At 33.3% G+C, this 23,501-nt stretch overlaps 1 protein-coding gene across 2 annotated transcripts; it reads right to left on the reverse strand.

Annotated features, from left to right (window-relative positions):
* Nucleotides 1-22,180: 22,180 nt before the first annotated feature.
* Nucleotides 22,181-23,290, reverse strand: LOC120115329 (transcription factor MYB48-like). Of its 2 annotated transcripts, none has more exons than XM_039136057.1 (3): nt 23,125-23,290; nt 22,891-23,020; nt 22,181-22,797 (listed from the first exon to the last, which is right to left on the reverse strand). In XM_039136057.1, the coding sequence occupies exons 1-3, from the start codon at nt 23,243-23,245 to the stop codon at nt 22,338-22,340; spliced, it is 711 nt and encodes a 236-aa protein (XP_038991988.1). In that variant the 5' UTR covers nt 23,246-23,290; the 3' UTR covers nt 22,181-22,337. The 2 variants fall into 2 exon arrangements, with proteins under 2 accessions (XP_038991988.1, XP_038991989.1); XM_039136058.1 differs by having other exon boundaries at nt 23,093-23,247.
* Between the last annotated feature and the right edge of the window lie 211 nt (nt 23,291-23,501).

The raw sequence follows: 23,501 nt of genomic DNA on the forward strand, positions 1-23,501 counted from the left end.
TGCATGTACAAGATCAGGATATGTTCTTTAGAACGTTAGACGTTATTCTATCGCGTCTTCAACCTCCTGCTCCACCAACTCAAAAAATGAATATAGCAAAAAAGTTGAGAGGTTTAGAAGCTCATGAATTTAAGGGAGAAGCCGAGGAAGGTCCGGTTACGACGGATCTTTGGTTAAATGATTCAAAAATCATGTTGGATGGTCTCCACTGCTCTGAAGTGGAGAAGTTAGATGGATTTGTCTCGTTGCTGAGGGGTCAGGCGAGAATATGGTGGACGAACGTCACCATAAGGATGCCCAGTGACTAGTTGACTTGGTCTTTGTTCTTAGATGAATTTAAAAACAAGTACACTGGAGATCAATTTATTCGACAGATGAAGCAGGAGTTTTTGAATTTGAAACAAATGAACCGCTCTGTATATGAGTATGAATGCGAGTTCAACAAGCTGAGTCGGTTCGTAGCCGAGCTTGTACCTACTGAATAGGATGCTTGTGAATGGTTTGTGGAGGGCTTACGCCCTAGATTGAAAGAGATTCTGATAATATTGAATTTGTCTTCGTTTCAGGAGGTGATCAATCACGCAAAAGCTCTTGAAAGGGCTCAGAATAAGAGATTTGGGGACTCAAGAGTTCAGACATCAAAGAGAACGGGTGCTTCTTCTAGCTCAGCACCATCAAAAAGAGGAAGAGACTCAGGATTTCGATCACAAGCAAGATCAGAATCAGTTGCATCATCTGCTAGGGGAGCAAGTCAGGCAAGACCTAGACAGACGCAGTCAGTGGGATCTGGTGTTGGGAGATCTACTTCGAGTCAAGCGAGACAGTATCAACACTGTGGGGAAAACCATTCTGGGGCTTATCGGATGGCTGCTGGGACTGTTTTCGATGCGGAGATGTCGGACATTTTATCTGGGATTGTCCATTGATGGTTGGTGAGCCTGCACCATCTGAAAGAGTTGGTTCTGCCTCACAAAGAGGATGAGGAAGAGGCAAAAGAAGGAACCAGTCTGAATCCTCTGCTCAACCTGAAGTTCGGTCAACCGCACGGGTGTACAATTTAAAGACAAGTGAAGACTGTGATGACTCTGATATTATAGCAGGTACTTTTCAGCTGTACGATAAATTAGTTTTGGTACTGATTGATCTGGGTTCTAATTATTCTTACATTACGAGTAAGTTAGTAAAGGAATTAAGGATTCCTTTAGAAGCTACGAGTACTGAGATTATAGTAACTAATCCTTTAGGACATAGTGCTCGGGTGAACAAAGTCTATAAGGGGTGTCCTATAAAGATTCAAGGAATTGAATTCCCTGCTAATCTAATGGAATTACCCTTTGACGAGTTTGAAGTGATTCTGGGAATGGATTGGTTGTTCCGTTACTATGGAGATGTTAATTGCAGATCGAAAAAGATAACCCTGAAAAATCCATGAAGAACCAAGATAAGTGTGAGTAGTGAAAGGTTTAATCCTTTAGCAAATGTAATGTCAGCTAAGAATATGTTGCTACAAGGATGTCAAGGATTTCTTGCAAATGTGATAGATTTAAGAGCTAAAGAGAAAGGACTAGAGGAGATTCCAATAGTTCAAGAATTCCCTGATGTTTTTCCTACTGAGTTGCCAGGATTACCTCCAGATAGAGAGGTAGAATTTCAAATTGAAGTAATGCCAGGAACCGCTCCAATTGCAATGGCACCTTATCGGATAGCTCCAAAAGAATTGCAAGAGTTAAAGAATCAATTGCAAGAGTTTTTAGAAAAGGGATTTATTCGACCAAGTGTGCCACCTTGGGGAGCTCCGGTGTTATTTGTTAAGAAGAAAGATGGGTCAATGCGTCTCTACATTGATTATCGACAGCTTAATAAGGTGACAATCAAAAATAAGAATCCCCTCCCGCGCATTGATGACTTGTTTGATCAGTTAAAAGGAACTTCGGTATTTTCAAAGATCGATCTACGTTCAGGTTATCACCAATTGAAGATTCAGGAGAAAGATATTCCGAAGACGGCTTTCAGAACGAGATATGGTCATTATGAATTCATTGTAATGCCCTTCGGAGTAACGAATGCACCTGCTACTTTCATGAATCTCATGAACAGGATTTTTCAGCCCTATTTGGACCAGTTTGTTGTTTTCTTTATTGATGACATACTGGTTTACTCGAAGTCCATTGAAGAGTACAGCGCACATCTGAGGCTAGTTTTGCAAATTCTCAGGGATAAGAATCTTTATGTGAAATTGTCCAAATATGGATTCTGGATAAACGAAGTAATTTTCTTGGGGCATGTGATCTCAGCAGATGGGATTAGAGTGAACCCTCAGAAGGTTAAAGCTATAATGGACTGGGAAGTTCCAAATAATGTATTTGAAGTTCAGAGTTTCCTTGAACTTGCCGGTTATTATCGAAGTTTCGTTAAAAAAATTTCGATGATAGTGTTGCCTTTAACGAAGATGATGATAAAGAATGTATCGTTTGTTTGGACTTCTGAATGTCAAGAAATTTTTGAAACTTTAAAGAAAATTTTGACAGAAGCTCTTGTATTAGTTCAACCGGAATCTGGCAAGAATTTTGTAGTATTCAGTGACGCAACTCATAATGGTTTGGGTTGTGTGCTTATGCAAGAAGGGAAGGTGGTAGCGCATGCATCGAGACAGTTGAAACCACATGAAAAGAATTACCCACCCATGATTTAGAAATGGCTGCCGTGGTGTTCACTCTCAAGATTTGGCGTCATTATCTGTATGGAGAAAGATGTTACTTGTATACAGACCATAAAAGTCTGAAGTACCTGATGACTCAAAAAAAGTTGAATTTGAGGCAACGTAGATGGGTAGAGTTCTTAAAAGATTATGATGTGATAATTGACTATCATCCCGGAAAGGCTAAAGTGGTAGCAGATGCTTTGAGTAGAAAGACGTTTGCAGCCTTACGAGCTATGGATGCAAGATTATCTTTAACTGGAGACGGTGGTGTATGTGCAGAGTTAAAACTTAAACCAGCATGGTTGGAACGAATAGGAGAATTGCAAAGTAAAGATAGAACGTGTTTGAAAAGAATTGAGCAAGTGAAGAGCAAAGAGATTAAAGACTTTGAGGTTAAGTCAGATGGAAATTTGTATTACAAAGGAAGAATTATGATACCCGACAATGAAGACTTGAAGAAAGAAATATTAACATAGGCTCATTGCATTCCATTAACGATGCACCCGGGTGGAACCAAGATGTATATGGATTTGAAGGATCGATTTTGGTGGTCAGGGATGAAACGAAGCATCACTGAATTTGTGTCTAAGTGTTTGATATGTTAACAAGTCAAACTTGAGCATCAAATTCCGTCAGGATTATTGTAACCACTTTACATTCCTCAATGGAAATGGGAAAATGTTATGATGGATTTTGTTTCGGGGTTACCCTTGTCTCCGAACAAAAGATAATCAATCTGGGTAATTGTTGATCGATTGACTAAGTAAGCACATTTCCTTCCGATTAGAACAGATTTCTCTATGGAAAAGTACGTGGAGCTGTATATTAGAGACATTATTAGATTGCATGAAGTGCATGTTTCCATATTCTCTGATTGAGACCCTCGATTCACTTCGAGATTCTGGAAATCTTTGCATGGAGCGTTGGGAACTCGTTTAAACTTTAGTACGACTTTTCATCCTCAGACTGATGGGAAATCAGAGAGAACTATTCAAATCTTGGAAGATATGTTGAGAGCATGCGTAATGGAATTCAAATGATCATGGGAAAAGTATTTACCGCTGGAAGAGTTCGCTTACAACAATAGTTATCAGTCCAATATAAAGATGGCCCCATATGAGGCATTATATGGGAGGAAATGTCGTACTCCATTAAATTGGTATGAACTCAAAGGTCGAAGTGTTCTTGGTCTTGATTTAATTCAAGATATAAAAAAGAAAGTTCGAGAAATTCAACATAACCTCAAAGTGGCCTCTGATCGACAAAAGTCATATTCTGATCTTAAAAGAAAAGAGATTGAGTTCGAGGATGGAGATAAAGTTTTCCTTAAAGTATCTTCCTGGAAGAAAGTATTATGTTTTGGTCGGAAAGGAAAGTTAAGTCCTAGATTCATTGGGACACATGAAGTTGTTAAGAGGATAGGACCCGTGGCATATCAGATAACCTTGCCACCAGAAATGGAGAAGATCCATAACATTTTCCATGTGTCCATGTTACGAAGATATAGGTCTGATCCCTCTCACGTCGTTGCACCAGAACAAGTAGAAGTCCAATCGGATCTGACATATGAAGAAGAACCAGTGAGAATATTGGCTTATGAAGTCAAACAGTTAAGGAGTAAGACAGTTCCGTTGGTCAAGGTTCTTTGGAGAAATCTCAAGGTAGAAGAAGCCACGTGGGAACGTGAAGAAGATATGCGACTTCAGTATCCCATCTGTTCGTACAATGAAAATTCAAGGACGAATTTTCTTAAGGGAGGGAGATTTGTAACATCCTCCATACTGGGTTAGTGATTAAATTGTGAAATTTTAAAATTTAGTGATCAAAGTTGATAAATTGAAAGTTGAATGAATTGATTGAAATATTTGGTGTAGGATCAATTAGCAAAACATGGGGAACTAAAGGGGCAAATGAGTCTTTTGACAAGGAAAATAATTAAATGTTTCTTAAGGATATTTAATAAACCACATAGAAAGCTAATGAGAGAAACAAGGTTCTGGATATTTCTTTCTTCTTCATTCTTCTTCTCTCTGCCGTGAAGACAAATCTAAAGGTAAGTTTTCTTATTGATCAAATTCTTGATGAATTTAAGGTTTCTTATTGATCCTTAGATAATAACTAAGCTTAAGGAAAGCTTAGATTATCTTAAAACCATAAGATGAGGAGTATATAAAGAATCAAATAAAGGAAGTAGAAAAGTGAAATCTTGGATTAGAGTTCCTAATAAGAATTAGAAGTGGGATTTGACTTGTCATAAAGCTAACTAAGAAGTATGAAGTGTTAGAATTCAAATTAGAACATGTTGGAATTTGGGTTAGATTCTTAACTCTACATGGAAAATTGGATTTCTAAGTTTTAAAAGTATGAAATGGATAATAATTAGTTTAAGTAAGAGTATGCAAGTTAAGGATATAAAAAGAGGGGAAATATAAAGTGTTAAGTAGACTAAGAAGAGATTTTCATGCTAAAATGACAATTCTGGGCAATGTGCATCGATGCACATTCATTGTGCACCGATGCATCAATGATAAATCCCAGAAATTGTTTAAGGTGCGTCGATGCACATGAAGTGCATCGATGCATTAATTTAAAAGAAAACATCGAATGCCATCGATGCATAACGAGTGGATCGATGCACCCCATTAAATACAAACATCGAATATGATTTATGCATCGATGCATGGTGTAGTGCATCGATGCATACCTCCATTAAAAGATGAAAATGACTTTTCTTTTAGCCTAAGAAATGATAGCTTGGAATATACTAATTAGTATACTGATAAGTATCAATGAATTACTATGTAGATATCGAGCCTAAACGAGTTCTGGAACCATCGACAAGTAGGATCAATCGAGGGAAAGACAAAGAAATCTAGGTGAGTGCATATGCATAGCATGAATATGTATTCTATTCAGTTCTAGACTTGTGATAAGTCTAGATTCAATATTTTGATACATGATCGCATTTCATATTATGATACATGACATGAATTCATACCATATGCATTATGTGACATGAATATGCAGGAAACAGTTATATGAGTTATGTGATAAAGGATGGAAATGATATGTCTATGTGATAAAGGTATGAAAATAATGTGTCTACGTGATACAAATTATGTGAATTGTGAAAGCCCATGTTATGTAGATGACAACTATAGGTATAGTTGGCATGCCAAGGGTAGAGGGTCTACGCGGTCCTTCGGGATATATATATATTCTTTGGAACATGTGTGAAGTCTTGTGAGACACATACTTGATCCCTAGTATATGTATATAATTCTTAAGGAATGATATGTGGTCCTTATGGACATTATTATATGGCACTACGGTGTAATTCTACGCGGCACTCCGGTGTAATTCTACGTGGCACTTCGGTGCAATTATACGAGCTGTGGTGCACAACCTCACAATACTCACATACCTTAGGTTCTTAGTATGGTACCATGGGCTAATGAACTTAATAATGTGAACTTATGAATATGAATTTGATAAGTATATGGGTAAGAAACATGGTTATGGTTACTGCATTGTTTACATACATATTATCATTGCAACTCATCTCATTTTGGCAATTCCTTTATATTTTATTGTTATTATTATATTCGATAAAGTAGACGATTGAGGTTAAGCAGCTGGATAATATTACTCCTACAACTATCAGATCATAAGCAACTTAATCAGTAGGTCATTTTGTTATGTAAATGGATGTTGGCATGTAACTCAAGGGTTAAGTTGTGTATGCTCTGAGTATTTTGATAAACTTGTATTAATATATGTATATTATTGTATTTTAATAAAATAAGTTCGAATGTTTTATCGTTTTTTGTAAGTATTATTTTGTTTAGTCAATGTGACATCCTGGACTCGTATCCGGGTCGGATATGAGTTGAGGGTGTTACAATTGTTGCCTTAAGTTTTTTATAATAACTAGGTAATTTGGGAATCAATACCATTTACGAAGTGATGTGATATGATAATGATACATGCAATCAGGAAAAAAAGTAATAAGTTAATGATATTAGAATAATTCAAAAAATCAAAGAATAATTAGTAAAAATTTAAAGCATCAAATGCGAAATAATCAAAGAAAATTAAAAATCCTAACATCATGCGATCTAGTTCTTCTAAGTTATCCGCATGGCTTTAACGGGGTATGCTTACTAAATTTTTTATATGAGGTTGGGTTCTAGCAAATGGTTCCCAAACCATCTTTACAACCTGCTAAGGTTGCCCCCAATTCTGGCCTATTACAGACTTGCGAATCGGGTTCAGCTCAAGGGATCACACCACTAAAAGCTCAGGGTGCTTAATAATTCATGTATATATCATAATTATTTTTATTAAATACGAATATATATATATATATAATTTACATATATTATTATTTTTATTAAACATCAGTCTTTGAATATATATATAAAGGTATTTGTGAAATTTATTTTATAAGTTTATTTTTTTTTTGTTAAATATTTTTTTTACTCTCATATGTAACATTTTTTTATGTACTTATATTTTACGATTATACTTTACATGTATGAATGTTTAATATGTTAATTAATCACATATTTTAATTATTTATTATGTGCATGGCTAATATATATATGTTACTTTTTTTAGATGGTTGATAATTCAGTATTTGTACAAAATCATTATTTTTGTTTGTTTGTATATTAGTTCATTTTAGTCATAATTAATCTCGCATGATATCCTCATAAGCATTGCTTGACTCGAATTGAAATAAATTGACTAAGGGTAATATTCGATCATTTTAAAATTATCGAAAGAAACTTTCTAATTCGTGAATATTTAATCCATTTTAATATATAGCATTAAGTATTAATACTAGAACTTACATTTTAAATTTGAGCCCCTAGGTTCCTTAATTTTCATAATTTGACACTTTAAGTTAGAAAATGCCTTAATTTACTTTTAGTTTAATTAGGATAAATAAAATTTTGTTTGATTGTATTTTTTTTTCGAATCTAAGGCACTGTTCACTTATTAAGGAATTAATAGTATATCTCTCGCGATCGTGCTCAGGGGTGACTAGTGGTAATTCCCTGAATAAGTCAACATCATTTTCAAAAATACATCATATTTTCTTAAAAAATGAGGTAATATTCGGTTATTAGGCACAATAGTTGATCTCCCGCATTTACGCTCGGGGGCGAATGCTATCGGTCTCGATGAACGAATACCCTTTTCAACTTTGCATCCTTAATGATTTTTAAATTAAATAAAGATCGAACTCCAAATTTCTGATTTTAAATAAAGTGTTATCAACTAGGTATCAATTTTTGGGCGCTTGTGGGGGTGTTAATCCTTCCCCACGCGTAACTAACTCCCGAACCTAATTTCTGGATTTTCGCAGACCTCAAAACTCGATATTTTGATAAAAAAAATGTTTTATTAAAATCATCTGGTTTTTATGGTATTCCAATTGCACCTTAAATGATTGGTGGCGACTCCTCATATTTTGAAAACCTTTTCAAATAGAAAATTCCTGAATCGATATCAGTCTTTCACCCTCCGGGTGAAAAACGGTTACGACATTTTACTTTCTCTTTTCTTTATTTTTCTTTAAAAGTTTTATTTTTAAATGCTAAGTATGGTTTCTACCATACTTAGCTAAGTTTTTCATAAGCCCTAGATTGAAGCGATGACTCAATTCTGATCGTGAGAATTGAAAAAAATACCTCATATCATTCAGATTACATTTTTAGTTTTCTGGAAACAAGGATTGGCAATCGGCCATCCTTTTATAATAAAAAATGTTTCTTGTCAAAAATTGCACGTTAGATTGATTACGATTTTGATTAATAGATGGGAGGAAGGACCAACTTGTAACACATTCGACTTTCTGTGAACACACTTAGCGGCGGTCTACTAAGATAAACTGAAATTGGGTTCAATTTCTCATTGAGACGCTATAATCTGAGTCGGGTTTTTTCAAAACTAAAACGGAGTTGGATTAACAAACAATTGTCGCAGTTAGTCCATATAAGGAATGAGATCCAAAGATTGATTTTGCATGATCGATTAACTGAGAGAAAAACAAGTTATAGGGGTTGAGCCTTGTAGACTGTAATCGACATGAATCCGAAGCTAAAATCATAATTAAGTATTGGTTGGAATTGAGGCAAAAGCTTAAGCTTGAGGCTGATTTTTACCAATAGAATTTTCATCTTTGCTTTCTTTAAATCAACTTCTTTCTTTTCTTTAGATTAAATCTTTTATTTTCTTTTCAATCTTTCAAAGAAACTCACTACTTTTATTTTCTTTGGAATTCACGTCAGGTTCAAAACCAAGAACCAAATTTTCAACAACTTCCTTAGTCCCTGCAGGTCAACCCTTTCTCTATATACTATCTTTTTCTATTTTATTTTGAGATTAAGGAATAATTATTTGACATAGAAACGATGTATGTCATGCCTCTACTCTGAATGTTAGGATGCCTTCACTCCTTCCTAGACTTAAATACCATTACTGCTATCAGCTGGCCAAAATTTTAAAATCTCCGAATTAGTCTCCACCCGATAATTGTAAAATCGTTGAGTTACCTTCGTACCTACAAAACTATGAGTTGCATATGAGGGAGTTGAGTTGCCTTCACCTCATCTTATGATTATGGATTTACTTACCTACAAAACTATGAGTTGCATATGAGGGAGTTGGGTTGCCTTCACCTCATCTTATGATTATGGATTTACTTGAGAGGTTGAAGTGCCTCTACTACGATATCGATATACCTATGCCCTGATTTAACCACGACAAAGATGTCTTAGTTCTAGCTATCGTATATGGTACGTGTTGAAATGCCTATGCTTCCACCACAGTATGTTGTTGCGAACTAAGAATTTTTCTCTACTTGATCGAAAAGTGTTGAGATGCCTCACACGAATTATACGATCACGTCCTAAAATTGACCAAAAGAGTTGAGAATCTTCACTTTAACAAGTGCCGAGATGCTTTCACCCCGAAACCATTAAGATGTCTCTAGAATCCTGGTTGATATAGGGATACCTCTTACTCTTACTCGTACAACTTGAAGTTACCTCTGAAGAGTGCTAATATACCTCCACTACGACATTGAGACGTCTTTTCTCTGGTAAGGGAAGAATTGATATTTCCCCATTGATTTCACTATGACAAAGATGCCTTCACCTGATAATCAGATCTCTCCTAGGTGACGAGATGCATCCTCCTTTGCCGAGGGATTAGAGAAACCTCCACATTACCTATTGCTATAGTGACAATGTCACTACAACCAGTGATCCAGCGATCGGCTGAAACGAGTACTTGTGAAGTCTTTATTATCCTTCCACAATGTTGAGATGCTAAAATAACCTCTTGAATTCTTTACATGGCACGTCATTCTCTACGATAGCATAGAGAAAATGGCATTTCTCATTGTAGTGTTTCTCTCGCTATATGATAGATACTTCTACATCTAGTGTTGAGAACATTTATGTGGAAAAGCGTCCGCACCAGGACATGACGAAGATGCCTCTGCTTAATCATAACATTCAGGTCATCTGCTAAGTAGCACAACCTAGGGAGACCTCTGCTTATATTCATATTGGAGTATCAAAATACCTCTGATTACATCTCCACTTTAAGCATCAAGATTCGTTATCTTAAAAGTCATATTTTTCACCATTAATCCAAGATCAAGTCATTTTATTGCATTCCCTCAACCAACAGGGATAAGATGTTATACCTCTAGAGATGATCCTCTAAAAATAGTCAAAACTCCTCCAACAAGGATCATCAGAGACACACCCGCTTACTGAGGCCTCCGAAAACCCATATCCTCTTAACACAAGAATATCACACACAACCTCCGAGCTGATTATAGTGTACATATAAGCCATCTATCAGGCTCATGTGATCTATCAAAGAAAAATTCAAGATATGACAACATATCTATTTAGCCTACTAACCTACAAGTAACCATGATAATCCTATACGTGATACCATCAGCAAAGGCTACTATAAATACCTCTAAGTCACGATTGAGAAAAAAAGAGACTTCCTACTCCTTTTGAACTTCCACTTTCCTCTCTATACTTATACCTCTCCCAATTCATCCCCTACACAGGAAAATATCAGTCAACAATAGTTACCTCATTGATTGTCATTCTTTGCTCAAATCAAAAGAGATAAACTACCAACGATCGACGAAACAAATTTATTCTATCAACAAACTTAATCATATTTTACTGATCTAAACACATGCTCATTAACTTATATTGACATCAACTGAGTTATAAAGATAAGGATAAATGCAATGCATTAAGAGTGAGACCTTCCCCTATAAGGAAATGGTAGTGGCCTAAAGCTATACTAAATATATATAATAATCAAGAATATCACATTAATTAATTACAAATTTGAATAGATTAAGATGATTAACGGTACAATAAAGTGGAGAGAGACCGTATCCCTCTTTCAATACCAACTATCGTTCTATTTAATAGAGTTAACGACTTTACCCGTCGGCCAAATCATGTAAAATTGTGAAAGAAAGGGTCTATACTATTTCCATATAAAAAAAGGTAGGGATTTGGAAAGTGCTAGCCAATAAGTTGTCATTTTGTTGATACACATTCGCTCGCACATGGAGATTAGGTACCCCTCCTGTCTATGATAATGTAAAAAAAAGGAATATGCAGATCTACAGTCGCTGACGCCAACCGAAGCCGCAACAACGTTGTGCCGTTGTTTGCACGACATCTGGCGTGAGGACCATGCGGCCAGGCACATCACATGCACATCCTGCTTCTAATCTATGCTATCACCAAAGATAGTATGCTGGACGTGCCTCATGTTGCTAATAACTACAAACTTGACTCGGAGCTAATGTCATTTGGACAAAACGCCAAACATCTTTTAAAATATTGTAAAGTAAAAAATAATTCAAAATTAGTCCCAAACATTTTTTAAGATGGTCATTTGGTTTTTATTCTTTTTTAGAGTATTTTGATCACAATGTTTTATTTTAGGATAAAAAGGTTCTCTGTAAATGAAAATTATTAGTTAAGAAATGATTTACGCTTTAAAATATGAGTCTTTTTACCATAAAATAAAATGTTGAAAGCCAAAATACTTTAGGAAAAAGAATAAACTTTAAAGTGATCATTTAGTCAAACATTATAAGCATTTTTTACCTAAAATGACATGTTGAGAGTCAAAATGGTGAAAAAAGAACATAGGCCAAATGTCTATTTTAATAACATTGGAGACTAATTTTAGCATTATGCAAAAATAATATTAGAAGTATTTTCCATTTCGATTCAAATAAATTCTTACATTGAACCTATTAAATGACTTTAGTGGTAAAAGATAATGTTATTCTTTTTAGAGGATACAAGTTCGAGCAGTTGTGTCTGCTGAGTGTGTACAAAATTAACAAACTTAAAAAATGAAGATATACTATCTTATAATAACTTTAAACTATTGAAAGAAAAAAAAACTTACACCAAAACAGTATACAAGCAAAGGTCATTGTGCAATGTTGGCATCATGGGGTTGTTTTCTTTATTTGAGGAATGCAGTCTACAAACGGCATTGCGTTGGTTCGTATGAAACAAAAAGTGGGTTTTGTTTGGGAGCTATTAAGGGGTCAACATGACCATTTTGATGAGACGTTGAATAAGGATTCATTGTATTTTATGCACATGTTCATGTGTGGACATTTCATATAAGTATTTCTACTACTTTTCAATCATCTTTTTCTCACCAAGTAACCTCACATTTGATTTCTATTTTCTAACTACTATTTTACTTCTTTATATCACACTTCACTGTTTATCAACGTGATTGAGTTTTTTGACTAAAAAAGTTGATAACAACATTTTTTATAGTACACCAATTTAATTATCTACGAGCATGTCTACTACAAATTTAAAACTTGATGAAGAAGCCATGCACTAGGGCTTGGGTTAATTTTTAAGGGTAAACTATGAGGTTAATGTTGGTATAATCACCATAATTTCAATTTTAATAATATGATTTCAATGTAACCATCTATAAGAAAAAACAAATAATATAACTGATATGAATCTACGACCACATAACTATTTGTTTTGTGACGGCGTAGCCGGTGGGACCAAAAGAATCACAAATTAAACAAATATCTCAGCGCATGATAGCAGATTATCAGATGCGATTTAGCCTTGCTAGCCAGCTGCTTAGTTCCTTACCCGGGGGCATTCCCAAATCAAAACCAAAACCCTATTGGCCCAAACTCGTAACTCATTTTCCCTTAAGCACATCTTCATTGAGTTTGGCAAAGTCAACCTAACCCCTTTTATCTTTCTAATTTGGATGTAATAGGCTCGAGGGCCACAAAAGTAATCCAATTGGTAGCGTCCACCCAACAATTTGGTGAAGTTTAATGTTGATGGAGGTTGTTACTACTGGGGATGGATCGGGGATTAATATCGAGGATGGATCAAGGGATGCTGTGAGTAGATTATTAACTTTGCCGAGACGAAAAAGAAAGTAATGGAATCTTTATTTTTGGGCACTAAAGAGGATATGGAGACTACTATACATACACCAAAACTGGGACTGAGTCTGAGAATAAAAAACAGACCAAATATTGAATGGTTTCACATCTGCAACCCTGGATCACTGGTTTAACATATTCTAATTAGTGGAGCAGAATAATTATAAAAAAAAACTTGAAATTCTAGAAGCTGCAGTTTGCTACCTAGTCCACTCTTGTTTTTTCATGCAGTAATAATTTCTATAGACTATCAGAAGATGCTAAAGGGGATACTGTTAAAATCTTTTGAAATGTAAATGTCCTCAGCCCTTGGATTGAATTTATTCCGTTTTGTCTCAACTTTGAGTGGTCGTGAATACTGATTCATCTTGACTTAGTGCACACTACTTCTTCTATGATTGGAACCCCTAGTTTTAATTTCGAATTGCATGTCATTTTCCTCCTCTCTTTTCTTTATTCTAACCTCCGTCATTATGTATCATTTGATATCATTTATACTCTTTGTGACCTCTATATTTATAATAAATTTTTATTTCTTAAAATACTCAAAATTTTTGTTCATCTCGTTTTGATTATTTGAATACTTAAATTCCTAACTATACCATAAAATACTCAAAATTTAGAGAAAATAAATGTAGATATATAAATAAATGAAAATGGCAAGTCATTAAAATTAGTAGGCAAACTATACAGTTGACCACTTAACTATTTAGTCATTTTATTTTTGTCATCGATCTTTCAATTTTGTCAATCAAACCATATAACTATTTAAATATGTTCAATCAAATAACTTGTCTTTAAAAAAACAAACGACGCATCTGATGTGGCAATTATTGTTAACGGTGACGCAGACGTGTAATTGTTATAATATTTTTAAAGCCAGCTCAGAAATCATAGACGAATAAAAGAAAAAAAAATCATTATTACTAGAAACACAAACCCATTTAACTTCTTTGAAACACTAAACCCTTTCATTTATAGCTTCAGAATCGATTGAAACATTTATCTCTCCCCTTGAAACAGTAACCCCTGGTTTAGGAAAAACACTTCGTGAGAGAGATTTGAGTAATATTCGGAGTGATATTCTTCTTCGTTTGGAGTTTTGTACTGAAGGAGAAAAATGAATATCAGATCTCATCGTGATGGAGTACCTACAAGTCTGAGATATGATAAGTGAAAAAAAATATATTTTGGGTTTCTTCTGCTCTAGGGTTTTGGGCTTCTCATCGTGGTGGGTTTGTTTATGAATTTCTGTTGTCTTAGGGTTTTGGGTTTGTTTTGACCATGCAGTTTCGGGATTCTAAACCAATGGGTGGGTTTTTCAATTTTTAGACGTTTACTATGATAGGATTCTAAAAAAGATGAGAGAATATTAGGTTTTGGGGGTTCGATAGGTCAGAAAGATTCTTCTCTTCTCTTCAATGGTTTGAATATGTCAAAAGTGTATAGAAAACTGAAAAAAGTGAATAGGAAACTGAAAAAAGTGAATAGGAAACTGAAAAAAGTTAATAGAAAGCCCTAAACAATTTGGTTTGCATTTAATGTTTGTATATATATGATTTGGACTATATTGAAAAATAAAACAAATAGAAAAGCTTTTTCTTATATGTTCGATTAATTAATAAGATTTGTTTATATGTATGTGATTTGGACTATACTGCTTTTAACTTGTTATGTTTTTAAATTTACTTTACATAGTTAATGCTTGTGACCTCCATATGTAATGTTATTTAGTTGTATTGTATATAGTCAATGCTTGTGCTTCCACATGTTATGTTATTTTATTGTATATAGTCAATTATTATTGTCCTCCACATAGTTTGTTTTGTTTGAATGTGGCATGCACAATTATTAATGGATGATAACTGTTTGGTTTGCACTTAATATTTTTCTTGTTTTGTTTACACTTATTGGATGCTAACTATTTGGTTTGGAAATTTAACAGATATCAACTCAATAAAATTTACCACAATAATACACTATGGTGGTTTCTTTACTGGGAGACAAAGAAAGAAATATTATGGTGAATCAATTGATTATGTTGATAATTATGATGTTGATGAAATATGTATGTTTATTTTTGTTGATATGGTTGATAAATTAGGAATTAAGTTTGTTGTTAAACTATTTTAGGAAGTATCAAATAATCCATTAGAGGTGAAAAAATTGGGTAGTGATGAGGGTATACTTGAAATGCTTAGGATTTTACTTACTAATCACTATGTTCACATCTATTTGGAAGAATTTAATGTTAGGGAATCATTTGAGGTTAAAGAACCATCTAAGGGTGAGGTTAGGGAAACATTTGAGGTTAGTGTTAAGTCTTAATCAGAGTTTGACTCATAAGGGTCTGAGTATAAAAGGTCAAAGTCAAGTAGTAATGAGTCAGAAGGGTCTGACTCTAATTTTACTGATACTGAAAATTACTTTAAAAATTTTGAAGATGAAGCCTTTAATCTGAATGTTGGGTTAGGCAGTGATAAAATAAGGGTTGAAAGTGACATTGACAATGGAGATTCTTTAACCTCAAATGAACATTAATTTATTAAGAAATTTAAAAATTCGAATGTAACATTTAATTTGCTAACAAATCAATACTTAAATGCCTTTCATGTTGACCCGAATTATTCTGTGAACACCCTTAAGCAAACTATGTGTGATGAGTATAGCATTGTCGTATCTTTATCTAAGTGTTATGGAGCTAAGTCTTTGGCACTTAAAATGCTACATGGAAACTACGACGAACAATACACCAATTTGTTTTATTACCTTAGGAGATTAGGTTCACAAATCCAAGGACAACTACGATTTGTCACTTGGATGAGAGATTATTCAAGAGGCTTTATATTTATATATAAGCATTGAAGGATGGCTTCAAAGTAAGGTGTATGCCCATTATATGTTTGGATGACTGTCACTTAAAATGATACTATGGTGGTCATCTGCTATGTGTTGATGGGATAGATGCAAATGACTCTATTTATCCAATAGCCTTTGTTGTTATTGAGAGTGAAAATCAGTCATCTTGGTGCTAGTTTCTAGAAATATTGAGAAATGATTTAGAATTGACTAATTCTCATAGATTAACATTCATGACTAATAGACAAAAAGCATTGGTGTTGCTTTTAAATTTAAGTTCAATTTAATATATTTTTTTAAATTTTTTAACTTTTTTAATTTTCTTTTTTTAGTGTGTGCAAGGTTTTATGGATGAGGTGGTAGAATTATATCCTAATGTATAACATAGAATATGTGTCAAGCACTTGTATTCGAACTTTATGTCCAATGGTCATCACAAAATGAAAGTATTGAAAGACCAATTGTGGTATGTTACTAGGATAACAAATGTTATAGAGTTTCAATCTTCCATGAAAAGAATGAAGATATATTATTTGACATATATTAATTATGATTAACATTATAATCATTTTAATTTTTTATGCAAGTTTTATTAGGAACAACACATAAGTGGATGCTTGAGGTAGATCCTAAAATATGACCAAAGTAACACTTTACTTTCAAAGTTAAGTCATACATTTTGCTTAACAATCATTGCGAGTGTTTCAATAAGGTCAATCTTTCCAAAATAAATTGTTATTTTTTTTCTTTCAATTAAGTCAATGTGTCTCACTATTTTTTTTATTTTGTGACCAGTTGATACTTGATGCTAGAGACAAAGCAATTATTTCATTAGAATCGATTAGAATAAAGTTGATGCAAAAACTCGCAAAAACAAATGATCAAACTAAGAAAATTTCTAAACTTTTGTGCCCTAAAATTCAGAGAAAATTAGTACATGTAGTAACACAGACAAATAGGTATAATTAATTAGTTATGAGTGTCAGTATTTATTATTTGTTTGTTTTTTGTTACACTTAATGTTTCTTTTTAATTTTTAGATGTTGGTCCATTCATGTTGGTGGACCAACATTCCAGATTTCAAGTAGTCCTTCAAATCAACATTGTATCAATATTGAACAAAGAATTGTTCCTATAGAAAATGGGAAATAATATGTCAAATTACTTTTTCTATTACGATAATGTATATTTAATTTTGTATATATTCATAGTTACTAATTATTGTTTTTTGTAGGCATTCCTTGTTCTTATGGCCTTTTTGTTATCATGTCGATTCATGAAAGGCCATAGACATATGTGGATGAATACTACACTGTGAAAACCCAAAAGGACGTCTACTCTAATTTGACTAATTTGATAAGTCCAGTTAGAGGTCAGATTTAATGGGTTCATATTAAAACAACGAAGCCTATCCTACCACCTGTTTTGAGAATGCCCATAGGAAGACCACAAAAAAAAGGTTGATGAAGCACCACCTTAGGCTGCCAAGGTTACAAATAAGGGTTTCATATTGTTTTGTAGGAAGTGTAGAGCGTCTGGACATAATGTGAGAACATACAAGGGTCAAGTAAGTGGTACTATCAAACAACACCTGCTACCAAAAGATAAAAAAAATTACAGTATGCTCTTTTTTAGACATTTTCTTATTCTTGGTTTGATTATTTGGTACACTTGATTTCATTATTGTTTTCGTTGATTTGTCTATTAGTTTGATTATTGGTTTGGATATTTTAGACATATTTGTTTACCATTCTTGTTTTCGTTGTTTTTTTTTTTTACAGTTTAGAATAAATATAACAACTCAAAACCATTGTCAACAAGCTCCAACACAACAACCTTCACAAGTCTATATTGTTAGATAGATGTATAACCCCACCCTCTCAGTGTAGTTCTTCTACTCATAACCATCAAGAAGCTCATCTAATACCGATCCAAGCTTCAGGGCTCTATACTATTAGATGGATGCTCAATCCCATTGTACCCTTCAGCCAAAGTAGTTCCACCAGTTAATCATCTTCAAATATGCATAAGAGTGATTCTTTATTATGGTTGCAATAGAAATAGCACAATTGTTAGATGATTTTTTTGTCAAATTTGACCAAATATGCATAGTGTTGGTATCCACCATGATGTTGTGATTAAAAATATAACAACTTTTTGTTAGACTTACTTAAGTGGCTTTATATATTTTGTTGATACCTTGTTAAGATATGACACTTGATTATATATATTAGTCAAACATATTTGGAATTATGAAATGAATGGAATTATATATTTTGTATGAAAATGTCTTTTTATCTTATGTATATTGGTCATATATGTAGTATTTCTTCATACACATTTTACCTAACAATGATAAATCTTCATTTACAATATAACAACAATTCATCATTACATTGATACTTCAATTACAACAAATATTCATACACATTAAAACTTTAATTACAATAACAACCATAATGTGTTACCCTTACACAAACATTAAAACTCATAAAAATATTATTAAGGCATATATTCATAACATTACTATAAATCTTCAGTCGACCCCACTATAAATCAAATGAAAAGATAACAATTCATAATACCATTCTCACAAAGAAGAAAAACATAAAAGTAAAAATCAAAACAAGTTTTTGTTTTTTTCTTCCCTGCTCCATAGCTCCAATCCTTCTTAAAAGACCAAGAATATTGGTTTTTGACCGATAACTTACTGGTGGAACAAACCAACAAAAAAACTTGCAAACCCTAACCTATTTTCCATAATTTGCACAGCCTCAAAATCTTCTACCCGAATTTTCATCAGTCCAACCAGTGGTTATCGTTAAACGAACTCCACATAAACACAATTGGTTCGTATTTTCTGTATCCATTTCTTGATTTCAGTCTTCTATTCTTCTTCTTCTTTCTTCGCTATCGTTCCTCTTCTTCTTCCTTCACAATAGTTTCTCTTCTTTTTTAGTAGCTTTTTAGGGTTGAATAAAGAAAGCCTTTACATATGGTGGTTTTTAGTTCTTTTATATACAAAACTTAAGCTAGGTTTTTTATGTGGCATAATGCCGTGGTAAGTAAATGTACTCAATGTGGGATAACGAAAATAATGAAAAATACATGTTAGATGCGTCGTTTGGTTTTTAGCGCCAAGTGATATGATTGAATATAATTACATAGTTATAAGGTATGATTGAAAAAATTGAAAGATGGATGGCAAAAGTAAAAGGGTTAAATAGTTAAGTGATCAACTTTATAGTTTACCCAAATTAATATATGATTCGAGGAATATTGTAGATAACAAAAATAATTAGGAGTCAGGACCACATTATTCAAAAGCATAAGTTCTTAAAATTCATGCAAGTATCCCTATAACATTGCTTATGCAACAATTGCTTTTCTTTGGGACAACATATGTCCTAATAAATTCATTATCATTTATCTTGCCTTTTGTTTCTCCTTTATCATATGAACTAGTAACTAAAAGTCTAAAACACATGATTTAAGTTCTACCAATAGTCTTTTTAACTTTCATATCAAGAAGCCAACCATATATATATTTTTGGTATAATTGTAATACCCCAAATTTTCTAGTAGTGATCAAAATGTAAGTTTTGAAAGTTTAATGGCCAAATTATAATTTTAAATAGTTTAGGGACCCAAAAATATAATTTTAAAAGTTATATATTTTTGCATGTAAATGAATAGTTTGTCTCGAAATAAGAATTTTTTGGGGGAATTAGAATTTTTATTCGGAGTTTGTATTAAAAGCTATAAAGTAGTAAAATCCACTAAGAAACCGGATAATTGGATCGAACCAGAATTTTACAAAAAATTGAAGGATTTTAGATAAAGGTTGGAAATATTATTTCTATATTTTAGAATAGTGAAATTTAGCATGGGTAAGTGGAATTGAAGTTAATTTTCTTTATTTAGCTGAAATTGGGAAAATTAAATGACTAAATTGTAATTTCAAAAATTACATGGCTAAAGTAGAAAGTCAACTTCAAGTTGGTTCATCTTTGACTTTGTGTAATGCCCCGAAATATGGTTTAGGAGTTTTGGATTTAATCGTTTGGGTTTATGAATTATTTTACCCTAATATATGAACCTTTGAACCCAAGTGGATTTGATTTGGGCTTGGTATGAGCCCAACTAACTATTAAAAGGGATTCTCTTAATCATGGACCAAGGGAGGAATGACATATGGTTAAATTCGTATTCGAGTCTAGTTTCTAATGGTACAAATGAAATAATTTTTAAGTATGTATATTAATACAAAATAATACTTCTTTGAAGGTAGTGCAAGCTGTCAGAGTATGAAATTTGATAAATTATATAGTTGAAGCAATTGAAAGTGAAGGATTAAATCTAAAGCTTAGTGAGGCTTATATTTTGACTTATAAATAAAGTATCAAAGTGAGTGTAGTTTATTTATTTAATTATTTATTCTGATTGAGAAAGACTTGTGATAAGTCAACCTCATATTAATATTTTAAAGAATGAATTTTCAAATATAATTTTAAGAATGATCTATTATTTTAGAAATAAAATATTTCTTTAACAATTTTTCAGAAATGTTATTTGAATTCATTTTAGAGCATAAATTGCCTACGAGTACTTTATATGGTATCTATGTTATAATTATGAATGATTTCGGGAATGAACAATCCAAATTATGATTTTTATGATGATAAGTTGAAATGGATTATGATATGGGAATGTGGATTTATTAAATGAATATGATATGATATAAAAGCACATTGTATATTGCATTGAGAGTCATATGTACACTTTGCATGCCAGGAAAATGAGTCAAGTTAAGTTATGGTACATTCATGTACATTACGTATTGCACCGTTGGTGCACGTGTTATGATTTGCACTTGGAGTGCATCTTACTATGATGATTAGCTCTGTGATGTGCCTAGTGCACACCTTGTGGTATACTCATGTACCTTGTATTCTCTTACATATATATTGGGCTATGAAAGTAAATGTGAAAGTTATGATAAGTATATGAAAGAAAAGAATATGAAAATGAAATGAAAGTTATGAAATATGTACGAATGAAAAGAATATGAAATGTTTGTTAGATGTTGATTTACATGATTTTTGATAAAATCATGAGATGATGATTTTCAGGGTTTTCAAGAGGAAAACAACTTGAATAGTCAGTTTTAATTTTTTGATTAAATTACAGATTTATGTTTATAATACTTTATGAAATTTATGTTTTATCTCGCTTTAGTAGGTTAATGCCTCACAAAGTTTTTACTTAACGCGTGATGATTTACATGCGTAGGTTTTGATAGAGAAAGGAACGTGAAGTGGGGAGCCTCTGGAGCATCTTTCTAGAAAATCATACATAATATCAGTATGAATAAGACATCTTATCTTTAATCTACTAGTGAAATGTATATTATATATATATGTTGCTTTATCGGATTTTTTTAAATGGTCTGTAATAATAAATTAAGACCATTTATTTTGGTTAGTCTAGTTATATTTGTATCTATAAATAAATAGTATATAAATATTTATGTTTTGAATGATTTCCTAATTAAACAGTATTTAGGCAATTTTAAATATGTTGATAAACAAATTGAACTTAGTAGTTGCTATCTAATCATATTTAAATGGTGTATAAAAATATTATTTTATGATTTTACACGATTAACGAAATAGTTTAAAAGTTGAAAAAGGAAGATTTTTTTAATGAAACAAATTTTTAAGCATTTATGATCAAGGAACTCTAAAATGTGGATGTGACACCTTTAGCTCGTATCTCGAGACATATACGAGTTATGAGTTTTACAATAACTATCGATATTTGATTTATTAATCGACTAATCATGATCGGGTATTACAGAGGAGATAACGACTCTCCCAACCCTATTTTTTCAATTCGTAAAAGTCAGGATTCAAACCATTGATCTTGCTTAAGGCAAGATTCGAACACTTGATCTTGCTCAATGATAGTGCCTCATTGGTAGCCAATTATATACTTCAGTGCCTGCTAATGAAACCTGATTATTTGTTTTGGGGTTTGATTAATTAGTTGAATACGTTAATAGATGAAAAAAAGCAATGCTTAAAGGATTCTAGATTCAAACCTTTGATTATATAACAAGATACAGAGGTGATATTATCATTATTTCAGCGATTTATATGCAAGATTGAGATAAGAAAGGAGAAAACACAGCTATACAGGTTAGAGTTTCCCTAGGAAATAGAGTAGTATTACAGTATGAACAAATAAATGAATTTGTGATTAGCCGGTTACTGATGCTTTTCCGTATTCATAACGAGAAACAAGTTGATTGGTGTTGAAGAACATCTTACTCTCTTCTTCATCATCCATCTTCCACAGTGAGTCCCAACAGTATTCCCATGAGGGAGAAGCCATTGAAGGAGACAGAGGCTTTATTATTGTGTTTTCTTCGGACATATCAATGTCTTTCCATATGTCATCCATGGAGTAACCGTGTTCATCTTCCAATCCCGCCATGTTGGGGCCTCCGGTGTCGTAGAAACTTGCCTTTCCAGTGTCCGAGAAGGGCGAGGATTCAACTGCGGTGACTGTCGACGACGATGAATGACAATTCGAAGACGATGACGATGGTGAGACGGCTTGTTTCTTTTCTTGAGCCTTCTTTCTCATATGAGTTCTCCAATAGTTCTTGACTTCGTTGTCGGTGCGACCAGGTAATTTCCGAGCAATTCTCGACCACCTGCAACGTCAATAACATGTATGCAATCAAGGCCATTTTTGAGGTTTGTTAATGGAAACACTCAAAAAAGAGCTTCATAAGTGTTTTTCAAACCTGTTTCCCCATTTGGCGTGAAGCTCGAGGACTAGTCGTTCTTCATGGAGAGTCATCTTGCCCCTTTTGAGACCAGGGTGCAAGTAATTAACCCATCGTAACCTGCAACTTTTCCCGGTTCGGTTCAAACCTACAACAAAACCATGTGGTTAAAGGACAAAGGGTCCTTCCCAAAACCTGCCAATCTTCCTGATAATCCTACCTATTTCATTGTCTCCCGCCAGACCTTCAAACCTGAAACTTTGGCTATAAAATCCCATCGCCGGTCTCCGAATAAGTGAACAAAGTTCACCAGTAGGACGTCTTCTTGTTCGGTCCACGGACCCTTTCGGACTTCATCTTGCACCATTTTCATTCTCTCTTAGATTCTTCCTGGAAAAGGGTATTTAAGTTCAACTGATTGCGGCTAGTTCATGGAGACATAGGCGTACACTAGTCGAATATATATATAGTATTAAGCTACTTGGTGTACACTAATAAACATCATGATATTATTGCAAATAGTTTAGTAGTGTAATGCGCGCATTCCATTTGTGATAGAAACTTTATGCATCTGATGTCATCCACTATAACCAAATAATCTAAGTCATAGATTGATCTGTTAATGTAAC

This window comes from Hibiscus syriacus, unplaced genomic scaffold (genome assembly GCF_006381635.1).
Source record: "Hibiscus syriacus cultivar Baekdansim isolate YM2019G1 unplaced genomic scaffold, ASM638163v2 tig00110263_pilon, whole genome shotgun sequence".
Lineage (NCBI taxonomy): Eukaryota > Viridiplantae > Streptophyta > Magnoliopsida > Malvales > Malvaceae > Hibiscus > Hibiscus syriacus.

Coding starts and splice junctions, on each gene's coding strand:
- LOC120115329 (XM_039136057.1), bottom strand. CDS start 23,245: ATGAAAATGGTGCAAGATGAAGTCCGAAAGGGTCCGTGGACCGAACAA. Junction 23,021..23,124: donor TTTTATAGCCAAAGTTTCAG/GTTTGAAGGTCT, acceptor GTTTTGTTGTAG/GTTTGAACCGAACCGGGAAA. Junction 22,798..22,890: donor CACGCCAAATGGGGAAACAG/GTTTGAAAAACA, acceptor TTGACGTTGCAG/GTGGTCGAGAATTGCTCGGA.